The sequence below is a fragment of the Pieris brassicae genome, chromosome 4, assembly GCF_905147105.1.
Source record: "Pieris brassicae chromosome 4, ilPieBrab1.1, whole genome shotgun sequence".
Taxonomy (NCBI): Eukaryota; Metazoa; Arthropoda; class Insecta; order Lepidoptera; family Pieridae; genus Pieris; species Pieris brassicae.
Window position 1 is genome coordinate 17412494 of NC_059668.1, and position 21356 is coordinate 17433849.

At 32.7% G+C, this 21356-nt stretch overlaps 1 protein-coding gene and 1 long non-coding RNA gene across 2 annotated transcripts in view; one reads left to right on the forward strand and one right to left on the reverse strand.

Moving 5' to 3' along the window:
• LOC123709144 overlaps positions 1-21356 on the forward strand; it is a 34901-nt gene that overhangs the window by 4172 nt on the left and 9373 nt on the right. The gene's annotated exons all lie outside the window — the stretch shown is intronic.
• On the reverse strand, positions 13348-18252 carry LOC123709141. Its single transcript, XM_045660291.1, has 8 exons — positions 18146-18252; positions 17839-17946; positions 17564-17720; positions 17178-17323; positions 17004-17064; positions 16131-16248; positions 14039-14134; positions 13348-13614 (listed from the first exon to the last, which is right to left on the reverse strand). The coding sequence occupies exons 2-8, from the start codon at positions 17939-17941 to the stop codon at positions 13522-13524; spliced, it is 774 nt and encodes a 257-aa protein (XP_045516247.1). The 5' UTR covers positions 17942-17946; positions 18146-18252; the 3' UTR covers positions 13348-13521.

Sequence of the window (21356 nt, forward strand, 5' to 3'; positions counted from 1 at the left end):
GTAATAAAAGGTGCAATAAGGTATATGAGTAAGGTAAGATAGGATAATGAAATAGCACGAAACTACATAAGACATATATTTTTTTTTATGTAATAGCAGGCAAACGGGCAAGAAGCAGCCGGCCTTAATGTAAACAGTGAAAGGGACAATAATGAAAAAGAGGACAATATCACTTAGTATGAAACTTAGGTATACATTGTGGACAGTAAATATTTAAAGGAAGCTACCTATGAAGGTACCTAGCTAGGAATTTAATTCCATAACCTCATTACAAAGACCTTAAAGGATTCGCCAAGAAAGGAAGATGGGATATGTGATGGGATTTTAAGGATGTAGTTATTGGAACAACGTGGGAAATAGCTATGGGCTCCTAAATTAGAAATAATTTTTAGATATGAAGGTGTTTAGGATTGGACAGGATGGATAATAGATGGCGAACGTGAGCATTACGTCGCTGAAAAATGGGTAAACAGCCTAGCTGCTATCGGAACGCAGAGAGTTTCAGCTACTGCGTAACACGACATATATCTATTGTAATATAAAAAAGCGAATTGTTAACACTATCAAACTCGCCATTTCGATTCGTTTACAGCAGTTGTTGTCGGCGAGAGATAGAAGATTATTAGAGAGAGAACATTTTATATAAAGTGAGCAAATTTATTGACATATTAAGTAACATAATAAATTGACGCTAACAATATCCGCAGTACTTGTGTAATCTGTCAGAATTTTTACGTAAAAGTATTTGTACCATAAATAAATTAAAGATATGTCGTATGAAACTAAAGAAAGCAAAGGCATATTTTACATTCGCAACAGATTTTTTTACTTAGACTGTGTCACCCAAATTGACTAGTATGTTAATATTTTAACAGTAACAAAAAAATAGGCATAAAACGAAAGCCTTTTCATATTAAACTATAATTTGATATCACTGCTGCATAAACTGCAAAATCCCGGCTTCAAGTACTCGTTTGAATCAATGAACAACCAGATAATCGTAAACAACGTATCGGTTCAAAGTGATATACTACGTTACTTACGACTAACGGTCGTTAGTTTTATAGCCATCCCCATATAAAGTTGTATAGAAGCATTATTGCCCTGATTTCTCTTGCGTGTCTAGCGCGGTTCACCAGAATTTGGGGCGTGTCCCACTTCGCAATTGATGATGGAGCTACGGTAGAAAAATCCCTATACCTCGAATTTTGTAACATTTCCCACTAATGGCTTTTTATCTAGACAAATAATATTAATATAATACATAAATTATTATCTATTTTATATATACGTGTTTTACACGAACCATCGATAGACAATTAAAATTTACGCTAAATTTAAAGAAAAACACTTTTTGAACGGTTTAAAGCTATGTATTATTTTTAAAACTTATAGTTATTTACATAATTCTAAATTTTAATTTTTTTCCGACGTTTCGTGTACTTTTCAGTGTGCATGGTCACAGTGACTGAAGACGAAAGAAAGACGGTGTTAAATGTCAAAAGTATCACAGCTGCAGAGAAAGTTGTTTTATCTGTTTTTATTGCCCCGAAATATAAAATAACCGTCTTAACCTACCCATGCCTGACACACGCTGTCGATTTTTCCTTCGCCGAATGATACCGCCGCAAGTACTAATTAGGCGTCGAAATAAAAATCAGTGCTCAGCCGGGATTATGATGCAATGCCCTCAAGCTTAATAGCAACTAGACTCACCGTTATAATGGTTATACATATTCACTTTATTTATGTACAATACCGTTTGCCAACAAATACTATAATAATTATGTTGGTTACATTGTCCAAGCGAAATGCTGAAATTTATAAAATTTGTCAAGTAACTTGTGAAAAACATACAACTAAATTTACTTAATTAATTCTAGCATTTCAATGGTTAAGGATATGATACTTTATATTAAAACCAGTGTTGAATAGATACCATCTATAGGACGTTTAATAATTAGTGTTTAATAGGAAATGGTACGACCACGACTCAGAAATCTGCAAATGTTCGTTTTGTTGCATATTTATACAGAAATTCTTGTAAGAGCTCAATTGAATCAGGAATCCATTTTATATACACAACGCCGTATGTAGTTGAGAATGGTGCCCTTGGGAAATCGTATGGAATTTTACCCGACATCACATGTTCACGATATACGTGTTGTGTAATGGTCACAACTGCACAAGCATCTTGAAAACGAAAAATATGCAATTAAAGGCTTTTTAAAGCGACTTTGCTAGTCTAGTCAATTCTTCATATGCGTTCTACGCCGTTCATTTGAGAACTAGTAAATGTATTTTTCGACGTTCATAAGTATGCATTATGAATAGCTTATAATTTTTTTTCGAAGAACATAATCCTGTCCTATCAAACAAATCAAGAATATTGCATCACGAAAAACTTTACACATGAAATAAAAGAACAAACAAGTAATTCAGAACAGAAAAATTACATAATAATAAATATATAATTATAGGCAAGAAGAACTTTTGTCACTTCATTCAATGGACAACAAATACAGCGAATGATATATGCCATTTATATAATGTTAGTCCTAGTTGTGGGCTCATAAAGTATTGGCGGACGATGTCACCTTCTGACGTACCCATCAGGAACATTGCTGCTAAGGCGCTGTAGTACTGCCAAATTTTATTCAGTACATCGGCGTGTTCTACACTCGTTGTAGCCCACAGATGTAATAATAAATAAGGTCAGATACACGAGTGGGTAAAAAAGGTACACAGCGTACACCCTCAAATATTTGTTTTGTACCCGCTCTAACTTTATTATACTTGGCTTCATATTCATTTCCCTTCATCCTAATTGGGGAATTATGCTCCAAATGACTTTACCAGTGCATCATATATCATATAACAGTCTCACAGTAGTAATAATTTCGTATGCCAGTTTCTAAGTAGTTTTGGTTCATCAGTTCGTAAAGAGGCTGATATCTTCGACTGGGTATTTTTTAAATTCTTTACGGGTCTGTTTCACAATGTATGGATAATGTACCAAATAGCTATGCAACACATAAATTCAGATTTCAGATTCAGACAATAGAAAACAATCTCGACACTGTTTCTAGATTATATAAGTGTTACAGTAATTACTTTAAAATTAATACAATGCTTTCAAGTAAATATATGGTTGTTATTATATTATACCTTGTTAACTAACTGTGGGCACTGACCCTCTTGTAAGCAGTTGACATTTTTTTCTAATGCGAGGTACCCTTATAATGTGGGCAAGTATTAAGACGATACAATTGACAAAAAATATTAATAATTTGAGTTATTATTATGACATTATATTTTTATTATTTGACATTTGCATGCCTATTTTTATATGATTGATTGTACCTTGCAAATAAATGGTTTTTTTTATCACACTGACTAAAACATGTTTTGGAACTATTTATAAGGTTCAGTTGTTTTTATCTATGTCGTCTTTATAAAAAGTTTCAACTTAAATTCCTAATTAAACTGTTTCTTTACTTTTAAATGAGGTATTTTTTTAATATATTGAAAAAGTTTTCACATTATTACTACATATTGCGATATCATATTACTAAGAAATAAATATATAGAAAATTATAGTTTATTTTTCCCTTTTGTTACATAAAATACTGTTAAATAATATACTTAAAATACACATTAGTGCAATTATTTCACTGTGATGGATGAAGATATTAACATTTAATACCTAAGCAACAGATTATTTACCGTATAACCGAAGCAAAAGCAATATTCGTTTTCTATTTGGTGTTTCATGTTCGGAGTCAAGGAGCAAAGAGGACCCTTGAGAGAAATACCGTGTTTTCGGAAAGGTTCGAGTGATCCTTCAAAACATCTATATTAATACCCATTTGTTTTTATTACATAGGAAACTTTACTATCTTTTCGTGCGGCTTATATTGTTTCTGTATATAAACACGTACAAATACGATAATAACATATCGAGGCGTAGTAAACCTTTTACCGATAATGTTTGTCTATCCATCTAAATACAATAAATTACTATAGTCTAAATATTAATGACTAAATAAATTGTTCTACTACAGTACATTATATTCTGTAACTTTAAAATGATTGTGATTTATTACTATATAATTTAAAATAAGGATTCCATTTTATGACGGCTTAATTATTCTAAACACAGAATATCATTAAAATGTCAAAGTTACGAAGGAGTTTCCGAAAATGCTATAAATGTCATATAATCTTTAGGGCTTAAAATCTAAGCAATTATTTAGTCTTTATAGAAAATGCTTAAAGGACATTCAGTGCATTTGTCAGTAAGTATTTAATATTTGAGTATTTGACTTGGGTTTCAGTAAAAAACTTATTTAATTTATTTTTACTACGTCATTTTTCTGATGATTAGGTAACGGTACGAAACTGGTAAACTATTTAAAATAAATAGAAACTTAGTACTATCACTGACTAATCGTATATTATATAGGGCTTACTATAATTATGTGTTTCACAACAGTTATAAATCAGATACAGCCTCCATTAATGCCGTAGATATATTTTTACTACGTAAGCAGACATGTCGGTTATATGAGGAAACTTCTGCGCTAACTTTGACACAATAAATTATGTTTCTACTAGTATTGCGGCCTATGTTCTCAAAGTCTATAGGTAATTAAACCCTATTCAGATAAAACTCGATTTGGTAATGCACATTAATATAATCATTTGTTTTCCAAATAGATTTATAAGGTACCTTATGGGTTTTTTTTATGAAAAATAATATTTCCTTTCTTTTAATAACGTATGATTTAAAACAACGTTTAAAATTCTTGTTAAAACTATAATCGAAACACTCATAAGTAAAAAAAACATATATTACAATTTTTAATCACTTCTTGAACACTGTAACGTTGGAGCAAGGAACGAATTTGGATAAATTAATATAATTATCCACTGGTGTAGTTCCCTTTGAGCTGAGCGCAGGCTTTAACTCAATTAACGTAACACTGCGTTTGTTCAACGTCATTAGAGACTTTAGAGACAGGCAATAGTTTCAGTTAAAAATGGAAATTTTCTTAAAAACCTATTATGGGCGTTATTTTTTGAAAACAATTTTTATTTTAGGGTGTTATTTTTTAAACGACCTTTAAACTAATTGCTAAACATATATAATTACAAACATTGTCCCTCTAAATATTCTAAAAGAGACGGGTGTTTTGCGATATCAGATGTGACAAGTTATTTATGAATATATTTTTTACCTCCGACATCGTGTCGCCGAGCAAATTCATTGAGCTGAGTTTTACATCATACGATTTTAAGTAAATACTTAATACGAGTTTGTTTAATTAAATTGATAAGTTATGTGATTTTGACACATTATAATTTTGGAAATACCTAAACAGTTTTAATGATCAATGGTCTCTAGGAGCCAATATATCATGGACATGATGCAATAAAAAAAGCGTTATTACATAATTACAAGTATAATAATAACAAAAGTTAAACGAATGTCATGAATGTCAGCAAATATTGATCAACTTTCGAATAAGTATAGATTATTTTGCATTACAAAATCACCAAAGAGACTATGACATTTATACTTAAAGAAGGCTTTATACCCTTGAGCAGTGATGCCCGAATGACGATTCCGTGCTATGCAGCAATGGACATTGCTAGGTGCACTTTAACACTCGCTTTACATGATGAGAAAACCAGCATTCCATAAACCCAAAAATGTTAACGTCGTGTGTCACAAAACTTTAATTACCTTCGGCCTTAAAAGCTTTTAACGCCACTAGTTTTTTTTTTAATTTAAACTTATAATCTATTTCATACAAAACATAAACTTACGCTGTCCCTCTCACTAAAGGCGTTTAATTTCACAATTGTTAAATGAAATAGAAATATCATTATTTGCTGTCGTTACCTATAAAACAATGTTTATGAACGAGTAGAACATTATATTGTACGATAAACTTTGCCTGTTTCAGTTTTGTGAAACAATGTATGAAACTTTACATAATTTTACGTAGCTTTAACAACGTATACCGTTTCATTTTAGTATGCTAATTCTTCAACACATTCTACCCTTTCTTCAAAATTTCAACATTGTTATTCTACCAGAAAAGTGGCAGTAATATTTTATTATATTACATTTTATACATTCTAAACGATTGATTTATGATGAGAAATGCTTTCATGTTCACGCTTGTGTAAATAAAAATAATTACTACAATAAAATATATTTTTATGTAACAAAAGAGTGTTTAGCGGCTCATATTATTACGTAGGTAACACTGAAAATGTTTAGAAAATGAAAAACGGCTTAATATAGAATGTTGCCAATAATTTTATTGTTTTTCGAAGTAATCTCCGTTCCTCTCTGAGAAAAGCATGGGCCAATTCTTCCTTAGTCTCTTCCATGGCATTTTCGTAAGCTTTCACCGCATCCCTGAAGATCCCTCGTAAAGCGAATTTTATCTTTAGTTCTTGGGAATAAATGAAAGTCGGGCGCTAGGTCAGCACTGTATGGCGGATAGTCAAATATTCAACAGTCCGCTTTGCGGAGTGCGCTGAAGCATTGTCGTGGTGAAGAAGTATACTGCTTCTGCGCTGCTGTCAATTTTTTCCAAGACAACAAGCAAACAGCGATTGACATACCAGTCTGCAGTAACTGTCCTTCCATCTTTTAGCACAACTGTCGTGAAATGACCTCTCCGACCGAAGAATGAGGCAATCATCTTTTTTCCTTGATACCTTTCTTTACCTTGGCCGATCCCCAAAAGAAAACACCCACTGAGATGATTGTCTTTTGGTTTTGGGTTCGTAGCAATATATCCAGCTTTCATAACCTGTGACGATGTCAAAACGGAATTTGAGTCACTGCTGTTGAATTTATCTAACTCTTTGGCGACACCAGTCCATGCGAAGGTGTTTCTGGTCGTCGGTTAAAGTATGGCGAATCCATCTGATACAAAACTTCCTGACGCCAAATGTTTGTGTATTATTTTTTTAACTTGACTCATACAAATGCCTAGGTTTTCCCGTATCTGCTGATAGGTAACTCTCTTATCTTCCTCTATCATGCGTAGCACAGCACTGATGTTATCTGCAGTAGTCGCTGTTAAAGGGCGTCCCTCACACGGATCATCATTGAGATTGCTACGTCCACGCTTAAACACGTTAAACCAATTGTTAATAGTGGCACGAGACGTGGCTTCATTAAGAAATGCTAATCGCAGCCTATCGTAGCTTTGTTGTTGAGTAAGCCGACAACGAAAGTCATAATAAATCATTGAGCGAAAATTTTCTCGCGTTAGGTTCATTTTCACGTGTAACAAGATTTGCCGCCAATTCACAAAAACAAATGACAAATGAATGCAATATACTACCTTAGGTTACCAAAGAGTTCTAAAATTGAAATTCAAAAAAGTTTTCATCAGCAATGTTTCTAACCGGTCAGCTCTAAACATTTTCAGTGTTACTCACATAATACTCTTAAATGAATTTAGAATTTGGTCGTTCTTCTATTTATGGAATACTATATGTCCCTAATGCCAGGAATCCCCGAAAACGCATTTCACTTTCAAGCGCTGACAATGTGTGGGTAATTTGCGTAAAAACTCAATAACTACTATTTACGTAATCACTAAATAAGAAAATCAAAGACTTCGTTACGTCTAACCGTATCAAGGAGTTGTTAAACTTATTTAGAGGTTTCGCTGATTACACCCCGCTTCGTCACAAAATATTAAAGTCATTTTATAAAACCTTCTACTTTGTGAGAGGTTTGCGATAATGTAATTTTGTAAACGTTTTATAAAATTTAATAATTTTTCATTAAGAAAATTTCTTTCAAAGTCCCATTACAAATAATATATTGATGTTAATACAGGGAATAATTTATTAGTTACATACACATTTAAAAAATATAATATTAATACATTTTTTCAAATAAAATATTATAAATAATAAGTTCAATTTTATTTAGTTTGTTATTACAAACTCGTAGTTGCACTTTCGCGACGTTGTCTATATAATCACTGAATCATAATTTTAATGACATTTAAATTACGCTAATCTAATCTAGTAATTTTACTACAGTTGTAAGTAAAAATTATATGTTAAATTAATTTTCATACTTTTAACTTTGTGCAATGAAACGTAATGTTCATTAAACTAATTATATTTAAAACGAATTTACATTATTTACATAAATCGACATTTAGAGTGCTTATATATGGTAAAGAAGCTTTATTTAAATATGTAGCACATTAACCGAAGACAATTGTATTCCACAAAGTTAATAAGTCTTTAAACCTTAGCTTCTCTGTGTTTTCCATCTGTTTTTGCATAAAAAATATAGGTATCAGTTTAGTATATATGATGTTAAAGCATAATAAGCGACATCCCAATTTCTCATCCCCACTTTTATAACAGAAAAAAATGTTACAAACCTTAAAACTACTATTAAAACGACCCGGAATGATTGTAAGTCCCAGTCATAAGCCTTTCTTTTGTCTCGAGAAAGCTATGACTGAAAGCTATTTTTATAATCATAATATCGAGAGGACGCGGAATAACAATGGATTGTAAGACATTATTAGCCTCCTCCCACGCCTTTTCTCTGGAATGCGGTACAAAGGTCAGGGTGTGGGTGGAAATGAGACCAAATAATCAGTTTACTCTCCGTGGGTGTGTTTATAGACGGTATATTAATTTGCTTAAGTGGCAACATTTAACTCACTAATCCTTTTTTGCGTGCGTTTGTCAATATAAGTTAGAAGCATATTCTGTCGTATAGTTGGTATTATTTTGTTATTGTCATATTTAATGTACAGCTAAATAGTCATACAAAAATAAACAGTAAAAATGTGTTTTCCAATACTACATTTTATCTAAAGTCATAATAGTCATAGTCACAGGTATGCGGTCCAGCTTACATTTACTAATCAATGGCAAGTTATTTGATCAAATAAATACAAGGTATAAAGGAGTCTACGCATTATTAGGTCGTTGAGGCTTTTTTTAAGGCATGACATCAACACATATTATGTTCCATACATCATGCAAAGCCCAATCCTGTAATGATACATGAGTTGCTGTAAATGCCGGTTTTATGTACTCGCAGTAACACAAACGTTCCCTTTGTGAAATTTCCTATGTCAACCAAAGGATAGCTTTGTACGGAAGCGGATTAACACGGAGGATTTACATCAATTTTCCGAATATTGCTTAGAAAATTCCCTGCTTTTGGGTGAAGAAGTTAAGAACTTATTATTTCAGTAAGACTTGTTTACAGTTTTAAAATAAAACCTTTAAGACATTGTTCATGAAGAAGTAAGAGGTTGTTCCGGTAACTATTGGTTTTGATCTCATTTTGTACATAATGTAATATGTGTTTCCTACGCTAAAAATAGGCAACATTTGAGACAAGCCTATGAAGATTAGAATTTTATAATCATAAGTGTTCAGTAAATTAATCTAGACTTCAATTAATTGTTGAATGAAGTGTCAAAAAACGTTCAAAGTAGTCATAATTTTGAGCGAACCTATCAGTGTTTAACTGATGTGGCTGTGAACTTCGAAAACTGCTGTACAAATTAGTGATCCTACAAACCTATAACATAACAAAAAAATACTTATCATATTTCTTAGAACTAACTATCCTATACACGGCACAGAAGATACTTTCCTATACCTGTAGTCCGTAATTCGTTCAAGACAACATTCATCTTCGAAACATATCACTTCGTACAGAAAAAATATTAAATTATGATTGGCATTACATACTGGCCCAGCTGAAAGTAACGTAGCTTAAAGGTCTATTAAGCTTCACCTTTATGTAGTAAAATATTGCAAGTTTAATTAACGAAACACATCCTCACCTACAATTAATTAATAAACCACAACTATTCATGGAATCCCAAACCTAATCGTCGCGGTACAGCTAAACCAATTATTGTATTACACATGTCAATAATTATTATAATTAGATTAAACCGCTGAAGCCTCAGACAGCGACTGTGAACCACAGACTATATAGATAAGTGGTCATAGATTAATATTAGGTCCTTACATATGAAATTGGCGTTTTGTATGGGAGGAACAAAAAGTCTAATATTTTTAAATATAATATATTTAATTAATCAAAGTATGAACCATTGTTTTCTATGCACTTTTGCCATCTCATAGGTAGTTCACAGATCCCTTTACTAAAAAAACCAGTCGGACGGGAATCAATAAAATCTGTGAAGGCGATTTGGACTGCCCCTTTCAGAGTTTTAAATGTTTTCCCTTGCAAGAAGTTGTCAAAATTTCGAAAAAAATGGTAATCTGTTGGAGCAAGGTCCGGGGAGTACGGAGGATGTCTTAGACATTCCAATTGAAGCTCTTCTAATTTGGTAGCCGTCTGTTGTGAGAACTTGGGTCTCAGGCCGTCCACGGGGCTTTTTCTGCAGGTCGAAATTTCCAAAACGAAAACGTAGGAACCAAAAACGAACTGTGTTTTCTTTTGCAACATGACCGCCATCCACATCATTCACCCTTCCAGTCGTTTCCGCAGCACTAGTGCCACGGCGGAACTCGTACTCGTAAATAATGCGATACTTTAAGTTTTCTATTTTGTAAAATGAGTGACGCAAACAGAAAAAAAACAAACGAATGACGGTCATCGAAGCACAAATACATGAGTAAATAGCTGTACAAATTTGAATTTGGAATTCCTTACCAAAGAGGAGAACATCGTGATTAAAGTGGCCAGTACGAAATACGCCAATTTCATATTTATTGTGAAGTAAAATTAATCTATGTTATTATATAATAAAAACTTCCTTGAGTTAACCTTTGTACGGTATCAGTACATTTTCGTAAGTCTGTAATGTTATAAGTAATATAATTAATTCCAATATTCAATGTTTATTAATTCAAATATTTCGATTCGATAAAACATAATTTCAAACTCTTGATTTGTACTGATCCCGGTATATCCTTCACCACCTAAATATTTTATTAAAATAACCAGAGCTGGTGGCTCGTACATCTAATCTCGGCAAGCCCAACTTTCTCTAGCATTTAAAACCGCATGAACTTTATAAATTAAACTCGCATAGCTGTAGATACAGTTTGAGTTTAGACCCCGACATCTTTTATTACGTTGCTTTATAGAACAAACCTGTAGTCTTACCACGAAACTTCATTTGCAATTCTGACTCCCATTCTGGTATTGATCATGTAATTAACGTATCAATCGCTACTGTATTGAAAAACTACGAAATATTCGTCGTTAGATGACGTCTATCGAATTACCTTTTTAGAGAGTGCCTGTAACTGTCGAGTCAATAATTGGAAATCAAATTACTTTTTACAGAGTACCAACAAGGTAGGTTTTTAGCGCCGCCAGTCTTTTATTCGAAAATAGTACATTCAAACAAATATTGTAACAAAAAATTTAAAGGATGCCTCTACTTTAGAAAGCTTTAAATAGATTCGTTAAGAAGCGACGAATTTGCATTCTAAAGACAACAAAGGTTGTGTCAATAAAATATACGTGCAAATGGAAGGTTATTCTAGTATTTAAGTGAAAGATTTTTAACCGTAAGAAAGTTGGAATCGCGCCTGTGTTAAACTTTATGATATTACTATGTACGCAATAAACAATTCCTTATTCAGGCAACGTTGAAGGGAAACATACGCACCCGACAAGACCTAGAAATGTTTGTCATTGAGGGGTTATGGAGCCACAGGAACTGTGTAGAATGTATGCCAAAATAAAAAAAAACTTCTTTTGTGTCGTTTGTTAACTCAAGAATATAAATCATCTTAATTAACTGAAGGTTTTAGGCGGCCAATTTAAAGTTTTTTCAGTGAAACGTGGCTTGGCAGGTGACACCTGTTTGTTTACTCAGCTTCTAAAGCAAGTAATTACCCACTTAAATTATATATCTCCGTCCACTACTTCCTAAAGTAAGGACCTTGGTGACTACTACTTCGTAAACAATTCCAACACTTGACAGTTCTCACTTAGCATTTGTTTAGCTTATTAAGTGGCAAAACCATTATTATCTAATGTAACCACTTGGGTGCTGTCTGAACGACATGAAGTAATTGAAGGGTTCGAATTGAATTATGCAACCAGCAACTCATTGGGCTCCTTTAAAACAAATATTGATTAGTGTTAATCGAATAATATATTATATTATTTACATTATACCAATATTGAATGGATTATGGAACCGGAAAACACTTTTACATTGAGAAAATGCACGGCTCATTTCCTGGCTTTGTATGTACTGCTTTAATCTATTGATTTCAGTAAAAGAGGATTTGGGAGACCCAAAACTTGTCAAATTCGATGTAAGGTAAAATGGTACGAGTACAACAAGTTTGTTTGAAGTGGAAAGTTTTTCCTAATATGAACGTTGATATTTCAACAATTTTAACAATCTTATTGACAAAGGATTGCGGTGGTTGTTGGACCGCTTTACACATTTTGATAATCAAAAACTCTTTGTTGAATTGAAATAAATCTGAATATATTGACAAAAGCGTAAACTCTAATTTAAGGCATTACTTAAAAAAATCTATGAATGTTTTTTTTTCACATATAATAAAGATCAAGACTTTTCTTTATTTTTTTATCGAAATTACAGAAAACCCTTTTCAATTTATTGTAATGTTGGTTTATTCTAAAAGTCATGTTCTTTGATCCCTTACGGTTGCTTCAGAACCAAGTTCCCAATAGACATCTATTATTTACACACCGAAATGTTTAACCTGTTGCTCTTAAACACAAAATAAGTAATGCAATTACTTTTTATATTCTCATTTATTTGAAATTTTAATTTAACAAAACAAAACGATCAAGAAGTTTGAATATATGAATGGCAACGTTCTTTTCAGGTAACCCTTAACTACTTAGGTGTTATAATAAATGATATTCTACAAAATATTTTTTTACATACATAATAAATAAAATATATTATATACTATAAATAATAAATTGGGATTTTAGTGTCATACAGTAACAATTTTGGCGATTACGAATTGTTAATCAATTTCTCCAGTTCTCTTTATATGTCTCGCTACATCTATCTTTAAAACATGTTATTATCTCTTCAATCACGCTTATTTCTTTGAAACGATGGGTCTAATTATTTGTTTCTACTATCAAATCATATTGAAATTGTCTCCTATTTCATATAATGTACATAATATTTTAAATATATTCAATTTTTCTTCTAGTTTACAGTCATACGAAAGGTTATTCATAGTCATAGAAAGGATAGTCATTGTCAAATCATAGATGGCGCGGTCCTATGTCGTATTATATTTTTAAAAGTATAGGATTTAGTATATGAAATAAAATATATTTACAAAAACTTTATTATAATTCATTAAAAGAGGTGTAGAGAATCCAGAGAGGATTCTCTCTGAATTCAGAAACCATTACGTAAAAAAATAAAAATCATAGAATATATTCTTCCTCTCTCTAAGTCAAGTGACGCTTTTTTAGTTCGTTATGGAATACTCAATGTTTTACTATGGTCTTATAAGATCGATTACATTTATATCCTTGAGTATTTCATTTCCTATAGTTTTCACTGCATCACTGAGGATTTGGTTGATTTCATACTGAAACAAGCATTTCTTTCATTGGCCATTTTTTTATATTTGCATTAAATATAACCTATATTACTATTATAGAAGTGAAAATTTATACGTAAGGCAGAACAAAATCTTCAACTTTTACCACAAATAATTAATATCGTCAAGTCAAATACGTCTGTCTGAATCCAAAGGGCAATAATAATACTTCATGATTGACTGACCAGAGGTTAGTGGTACGTACTCTTTAGTTAAAGTGCTTATACACTTGACAGCCCTTTAAAGTGTGTTTTGTTACTTAAATAAATCATGCATTACGTATACTCTTCTATGAAAGTGTAGATAAAGCCTCGCAAAAGATACACACCACCGGAAAGTTTAATAAAATTCATAAACAAATTTAAATCGACTCTCACATTAAAAAATAAATACTACTCCATACAATAAATACCTTAAAGAACGTCATGAGCTCAGGTATAAGGTTTCCAAGAAACCTTGAAATAAACGAGCTTGCGACTTCGCTATTCCACATACCAGTGATGATGGGCTGCAAAACAAAATTCAAATATATCGTTAAAACTGTTACGAAGACGGGTCGACTGCCATGTTTCTAGATTTTTCCACTAGTTAGAGAACTTTTCAGCAGGCTGTAATATGATTTCTGACCGTTTCAGGAGAGGGTCAATCACATATTAGAAAATTGTAATTTCCATAATGTTACCCTAGTTTTCAGGAAGCTGAAACCTTTTTTCAGTCAGTTTCAGAACATGTGTAGTCGATTGGTGCAGTTTTCAGGAGACCCGTTTTCAGGCGTTTTCAGGCCTAGGTATACCCCTTTGATGAAGGAATATTCTAGACCGAACTTTCTAGGTGCGAAAGAGACAAAGAGTGCGGACGTTCTAGAATTGTGCAATGGCTACTGAGAAGCAAGCCCGCCTAGAAAGTTCTCGAATATTGTTTAGAATTATTCCCAGGGATATATAAGCGAGCCGAAACGCGACTAATCGCCCTTAGTTTTGAATGCGATAACAAGAGAGAAACACCGAAGCGATAAAGTGCGAATAAAGTGAATACAAGTGATAAAGTACAGTGTGAAGTGTGCATAAGTGAAGTAATAAGTGATTGTTTTTGTATGTTATTAGTGCATCTCTGCAATTAATTGGTGCCCATAAATTCCTCATTGATTTATCAAGAAATAAACCCTTGAATAAATCCACGGCATTTTCTATCCGATCCCCTAGCTCGTAACAAAACTATCAAAAGGTTTGAACTGTGGATTAAACTGAATTTGTTTTATGCCAAAACTTGTTTCAATATCGTGGCTGATTAATGTATATTTTTAAGAACATGTGAACTAGATTGAAAATACAGAACTAGTCTGGCCATAAATACTATTACATAAAAACTTTTTGTTTTTCTTTCAACTTTTAAATTAATTTGGAATTTGGAACACGTGTATTATTTAAAAATCATCATTCGATTTTGCGCCATTTCACATATTTCTTCGTGTTTATTATAAAATTACAATAGTGGAAGTGAGTGTAAAACAAAAGAGGATTGCAGTGATCGCCTTGCACAAAGTGGTTATGGACCCGACAGTCATATTCCAACATCGACACTTCAAAAGCTTGATAACGGCCGTCTGTTCGTATATCGTAGTATCAACATACACCACATCACTTCGTCTGTCGAAGACCAGAAAATATCGTGGCGGCCACGTACAGCTGCTGAAGTGGTCGGCAAGGTACAATGTGGTCATCATCCTGCGTCAGTGATGGTTGGGTGGGGTGTGTATATGACAACAAAATATATTTTGGTGAAAAAGGAGTAGAACCTTGGCCCATACTTGGATCATGTTGTGAAACCACTTAGCAATACGCTTTTTAAAAGAAGCAAGAAGTGCCAAAATTATCCTTGGAAGCAGAGCGTAAATCCATAGATTCGTGGCCAAAAAGATTAAAGGCCAAAGGTGGCCATTTATTTTTTGCTGAGACTATAAATATTCTACATATACATTTTAATAATATCACATTACCACATTTAAAAAAATCCTTTTTATTTGCAACAGAACTTATGGCTTGACTAGGTTTTAGTATACCACTATAACACCACAGTAGCTCTACGAATATTTTTTTTATACAATGAAAAATATATTATATTGTACGAGTAATTCCCAAAAATTAATTGTCTTAATATAATGAAACTAGATGACACGGCAAACGTCGTTTTGTCATGTATATTATTTATAGGAAATATTTTTTAGTTCAATAAAAATAACTATCTACTATACTAAAAAATGGGGGTTGATCGTAGAGGGGTGATAATTAAGGGATGAATGTGTTTTTGTATGTTTTTTCATTAAAAATTTTTGGGGTGGACAGTGGACACCCTTTATCACTTAGGGGCTTAAAATATAGATAGTAGCCGATTCTCAGACTAACTGAATATGCATAAAAACATTTATAATCGGTGGAGCCGTTTCGGAGGAGTATGGGAGCGAACATTGTAACACGAGAATTTTATATATATAGAGATATATTTACCTGAAAATCTCCGAGGCTGACTTGAATATCACAATCATTAATTGTAAGGAACATTCCATTATTGATCCTCAGAGATGTACTCAATCTTCCCTTGATGCGCGGTTTTACAACGTTTACACTGAAACCTTAATCCTGTTAAAACTAATCAGTCGTTTTGACATGAATAAGGAGAAAAATTACCAGGAGAATAATTCTCGTAATTCACTCTCAATGAATTTAAATTAAATCCTTTAGTTTTCAGAACTTGAAGATTTTATAATGTAATTTTATTCAAAAGATATGTTATTTTTGTAGACATGGTCTCAAATAAATTCCCGACTAATCTGTCAAATCTTAAAAAGGAAAATACACGAAAGGTGGATTTTTTTCAATTATAATTGAGTGAAATATAGATAAAAAATTGGTTGTATCGAACGACGCTCGCACTCCGGATGGGCATGTGTAACTATCGGTCTGTACTATGTAACATCCAAAAGCTAATCCTGACGTTTTTGTATGCAAGTTTCGTGTAGTTCTCTCAATATAGCGCTAATGGCTTAACCTTGAGATCACGTTATATAAAAATCATTATTATAAGGATCACTGCGGGATCGCTTTTAACTGTTACCGAGTGAGGACCCTGGCAAGGGAAATGATTTTTTCTGAAATTCGTCCCATCATAGTCGTCGTACCAGACGCACTGAATATTAGCTATCGCGGGCGAGTAGTCTTGGAGATCATTATATATGTTTAAATTTCAAGCACAAAGCGTTAGAATTTCGCGAAAACATTTAAACGTAAAGAAATTCTAGTCTTAAATAAATTAAACGAATAAAAATATACAATACTTAAACGACACGGTATTTTATTTAAAAATATTAAAATCGTACCTACCTCATATCTCCGCTTCCAAATACTTGACCGCCCATTGCTACAAAGTTCATGTCATAGCTGTCTGAAATAAGATATAGCATCAAAGAGAATATTGGTAACATGGATTATTTATTCTCAGAACAGCCAAGTAAATAACATCTCTGAAGCGGATCAATAGAATAAAGTTATACTTACTTGTATTAACATTAATTTCCGGTATGTGTGTGTCAAAGCTTAAAATGTATCGTTGGAAGATAATTCCCTCTATAGCAATATTTAAAGTATCAAACACAAATGTACTCAAATTATCAATGCGTGTCTCACCAATCTTGATGAATGATCTGTAATTAAAGATGAATAAATTCTATACACACAACCTCAAAGTGGTCAACGTCCAGAGATATTTTAATAAAAATTTTATCATAATAAAGTGAATTTACGAGAATTCATGGAGCCCACTGGCGGTAACACTCGATAGCGAAAGAGATTGCAAACTTAACGTACTGGCATACAAAAACAAGATCACTATCGATGTTGAAAAGGCATCAATTAAGTTGGTATTATTTTAAATACACACGTACTCTGGTGTTTCGAAAATACTTTCACCAACTTCTATTTCCCCTATCCTCAAAGGATCCAAAACGGGAATATTTTCAGTTCCATTCACCATTATGTCACGTAATTGATCAATTAAATCATTTAAAATGCCTTCGAGAAGCCTATTTCTTTCACCAACACCTGTAAGATTTCACAATTATAAGATCATATGTATATATAGAAATAACGGCTAATGCTTGTAAAAAATAATAAAATCGCCTTGACTTTGGAAAGCTATAGTTTTATTAATTATACTTACGACTATCTTTCAGAGCCTCCTCCAATCTTAATTTATCTATTTTTAAATCTGATGCATTTACGAAGGTAGCAAATATCAGCAAACTAATAGTTATAGCATGCATCCTGGCTGAAAATAAAGATTCATAATACTCTACATTATTAATACTAAAGATAGTTTTGTCATAGTGGGGTCTTGTTGTCCCTGTTGTACACCAAGAAACACTTGAAGCATTTATTGATTTAATAAGCACTTAAGAGATATATTATCGTAGTACAGTTGCATAACTCTTTTTTTAAATAATTTAAGGAAAATAAAAGAAACTCACCAATAAAGTGTTGGATGTTATCTCTAAATGAGTTTTTCAAATACAGTGATAAATATTAATTGATGTAAAAGAATCACATCCAATGGTATCAGGGTTCTACTTTATCAAAAGATAATTAATAAATGTTATTAATTGATTGTTAAATCTATTTATTTTACTTGATAAGCATTCATAATCTTGTTACTGATATGTTACAAGTATTAGCTTTGTTGAATAGAAGGAGATATTTTTGAAAAGGCCATTTATCTTCAAATAGTGGGCAAAACAATAAATGTATTCCATTTCCATGTAATATGATTACGATCTCGATTCCAGTTTCAATATTGAGTGATTTTATTAAGATCTTCTAAGTTTCAACATAAGTTTTGTATAATTTAGAACATGTATTTTACTTGAACGATGATTGTTCGTTCTTCCCTTTAATTATACCAGTTACCACCATTACACCGTTTATATTAGGTCCTTATATATGAAATTGGCGTATTTCCTACTGGCCACTTTAATCACGATGTTCTCCTCTTTGGTAAGGATTCCAAATTCAAATTTGTACAGTTATTTACTCATGTATTTGTGCTTCGATGACCGTCATTCATTTGTTTTTTTCTGTTTGCGTCACTCATTTTACAAAATGGAAAACTTAGTATGGCATTATTTACGAGTACGAGTTCCGCCGTGGCACTAGTGCTGCGGAAACGACTCGAAGGGTGAATGATGTGTATGGCTGTCATGTTGCAAAATAAAACACAGTTCGTTTTTGGTTCCAACGTTTTCGTTCTGGAAATTTCGACCTGCAGAACAAGCCCCGTGGACGGCCTGAGACCCAAGTTGATAATGAAGTATTGAAGGCTATTGTGCAAGCGGATCCATCGGAAACCACGTCCGAGTTAGCTGCAGGCTGCGGTGTTAGTGATAAAACTGTTTTAATTCACTTGAAGCAAATTGGGAAGGCTAAAAGCTTGAAAGGTGGGTACCTCACGAATTGACTGCAGCAAACTGGCAAACGCGCGTCGACTGCTGCGTTACATAACTGAACCGGCACAATAATGAAGGTATTTTAAACCGAATCATTACCTGTAGTGAAAAATGGATTCTTTACAATAATCGGAAGCGCTCAGCGTAATGGTTGGATCCTGGCCAGCCAGCCAAATCCTGCCCCAAGCGAAAATAAACACCAAAAAAGTTACTTGTAAGCGTTTGGTGGACTAGTGCCGGTATTGTTCATTGCAGTTTTCTCAAATCTGGCCAGACTATTACGGCTGATGTCTATTGTCAGCAATTGCAAACCATGATGGAAAAGCTAGCGGCTAAACAACCTAGGCTGGTCAATCGTTCCACGCCACTGCTACTTCACGACAACGCTAGACCACACACTGCACAACAGACGGCTACCAAATTAGAAGAGCTTCAATTGGAATGTCTAGGACATCCTCCGTACTCCCCGGACCTTGCTCCAACAGATTACCATTTTTTTCGAAATTTGGACAACTTCTTTGGCAAGGGAAAAAATTTAACTCTGATGGGGCAGTCCAAATCGCCTTCACAGATTTTATTGATTCCCGTCCGACTGGTTTTTTTAGTAAAGGGATCAATGAACTACCTATGAGATGGCAAACGTGCATAGAAAACAATGGTTCACACCTTGATTAATTAAATATATTATGTTTAAAAATATTCGACGTTTTGTTCCTCCCATACAAAACGCCAATTTCATATGTAAGGACCTAATATATATCCCTAATATATATAAACGGTGAAAGATTTCTGTCAAAAGTGTACTTTACTAAAATATAGCAAATACTATTTTTATTTAAATATATTATTTGGATTATAATATAAATTTAATTTGTAATTATTTTACGATTTTATACTAATTATTCAGCTATATAATATATGGGTACGTAATAAATGTTACAGTGTAATAATGTGTCTCTTTTTATAACGTTTCTTTATATTGTATACCCATTTAATTTTATCTTTGTTTTTATCACTGTCTCTTCCTAATCTCAGCACTATATTGCACACAAGTCATGAAATTCTTACGGTTGAGGTTTTTCGTATTGGGTAGTTTATTTCCATCCCTTATGCTCATCTTATACAAAGGTGCTGCTTTCTATTGACACAATCCTCCCTAAGTCAAATTCTGGTGTTGATGATTTTAGAATGCACCAGAATCGTATCATTTATGACGGATTATTTGTTATTTTCGGATGTATGAGATCACATAAGCTTTTTCAAGATTCAGAATGTTTTCGTTTTGATATATACGTAATAAAATGCTCTTGAGTCAAAAATTTATCTTAATATTTTTATTTTCTTAGTTCGTTTATCGAAACTTAATTTGTTGATTATTTATTTAATGTATTATGCTTGATTTCTAGCTACGATTAAATACAATTAACAAAATTGAGTATTATGTGCCGGTGATTGTAAGTTTATGCATTTAGATCAGATCTAATTGCAAAGTCAAATTACATAGAAATGCACCTTACAAAATAAAAAACGATTTGCTTGATAAATAATATATTCTTATGTCGTAGGTCTCTATAAAATAGATAAAATAGATTAATAGCTTTCAATTTCATTAAATAACCCAGAGAAGTAGCTTGGTTTTAAAGCTTGATCAAGAATTGCTCGAATTGTGTCAGTGATGAACTGGTTGATTGAATCCTGTAATCAAATATATTATTTGTATAGTGTTTTGCTTTGATTTTATTGAGGAAAAACTGAGTTTTAAAATGTTCATATAGTTTTTGAAAAAGTGACCTAACACGTCTGCCCATTGATACACTAATTGACTTTTATAACGAATTCTGAGGGCAAACATCGAGGAGTACAGCATGTCTAGGGTGTCTCAAAAACTTAGTGTATAACAAATCCACCGTGGGTCTAACAGATCTCGCTATGTATTAATGTTCAGGGACTGTAAAAGCTTAGGCCATACAGAGACGTAGCTTTACCGGACTTATTTATTTATATAGAATCTTGTAAACTAGACGCCATTATTTACACATAACAGTCAAGTTTAATAAAGTAAAAATATAAGATCCAAATGTATATCTATAAAATATACCTCAAAAGTTTTTAGGATGTATGGAATGTCTTCGTTGAAGAGTTTGTTGACATTGGCTGATAAGTCCTCTTCCATCAATGTCAAGTTAACGTTTGACTGAAAGATAAAATACAAATCTTAAAATGTATTAGTAAGTAAAGT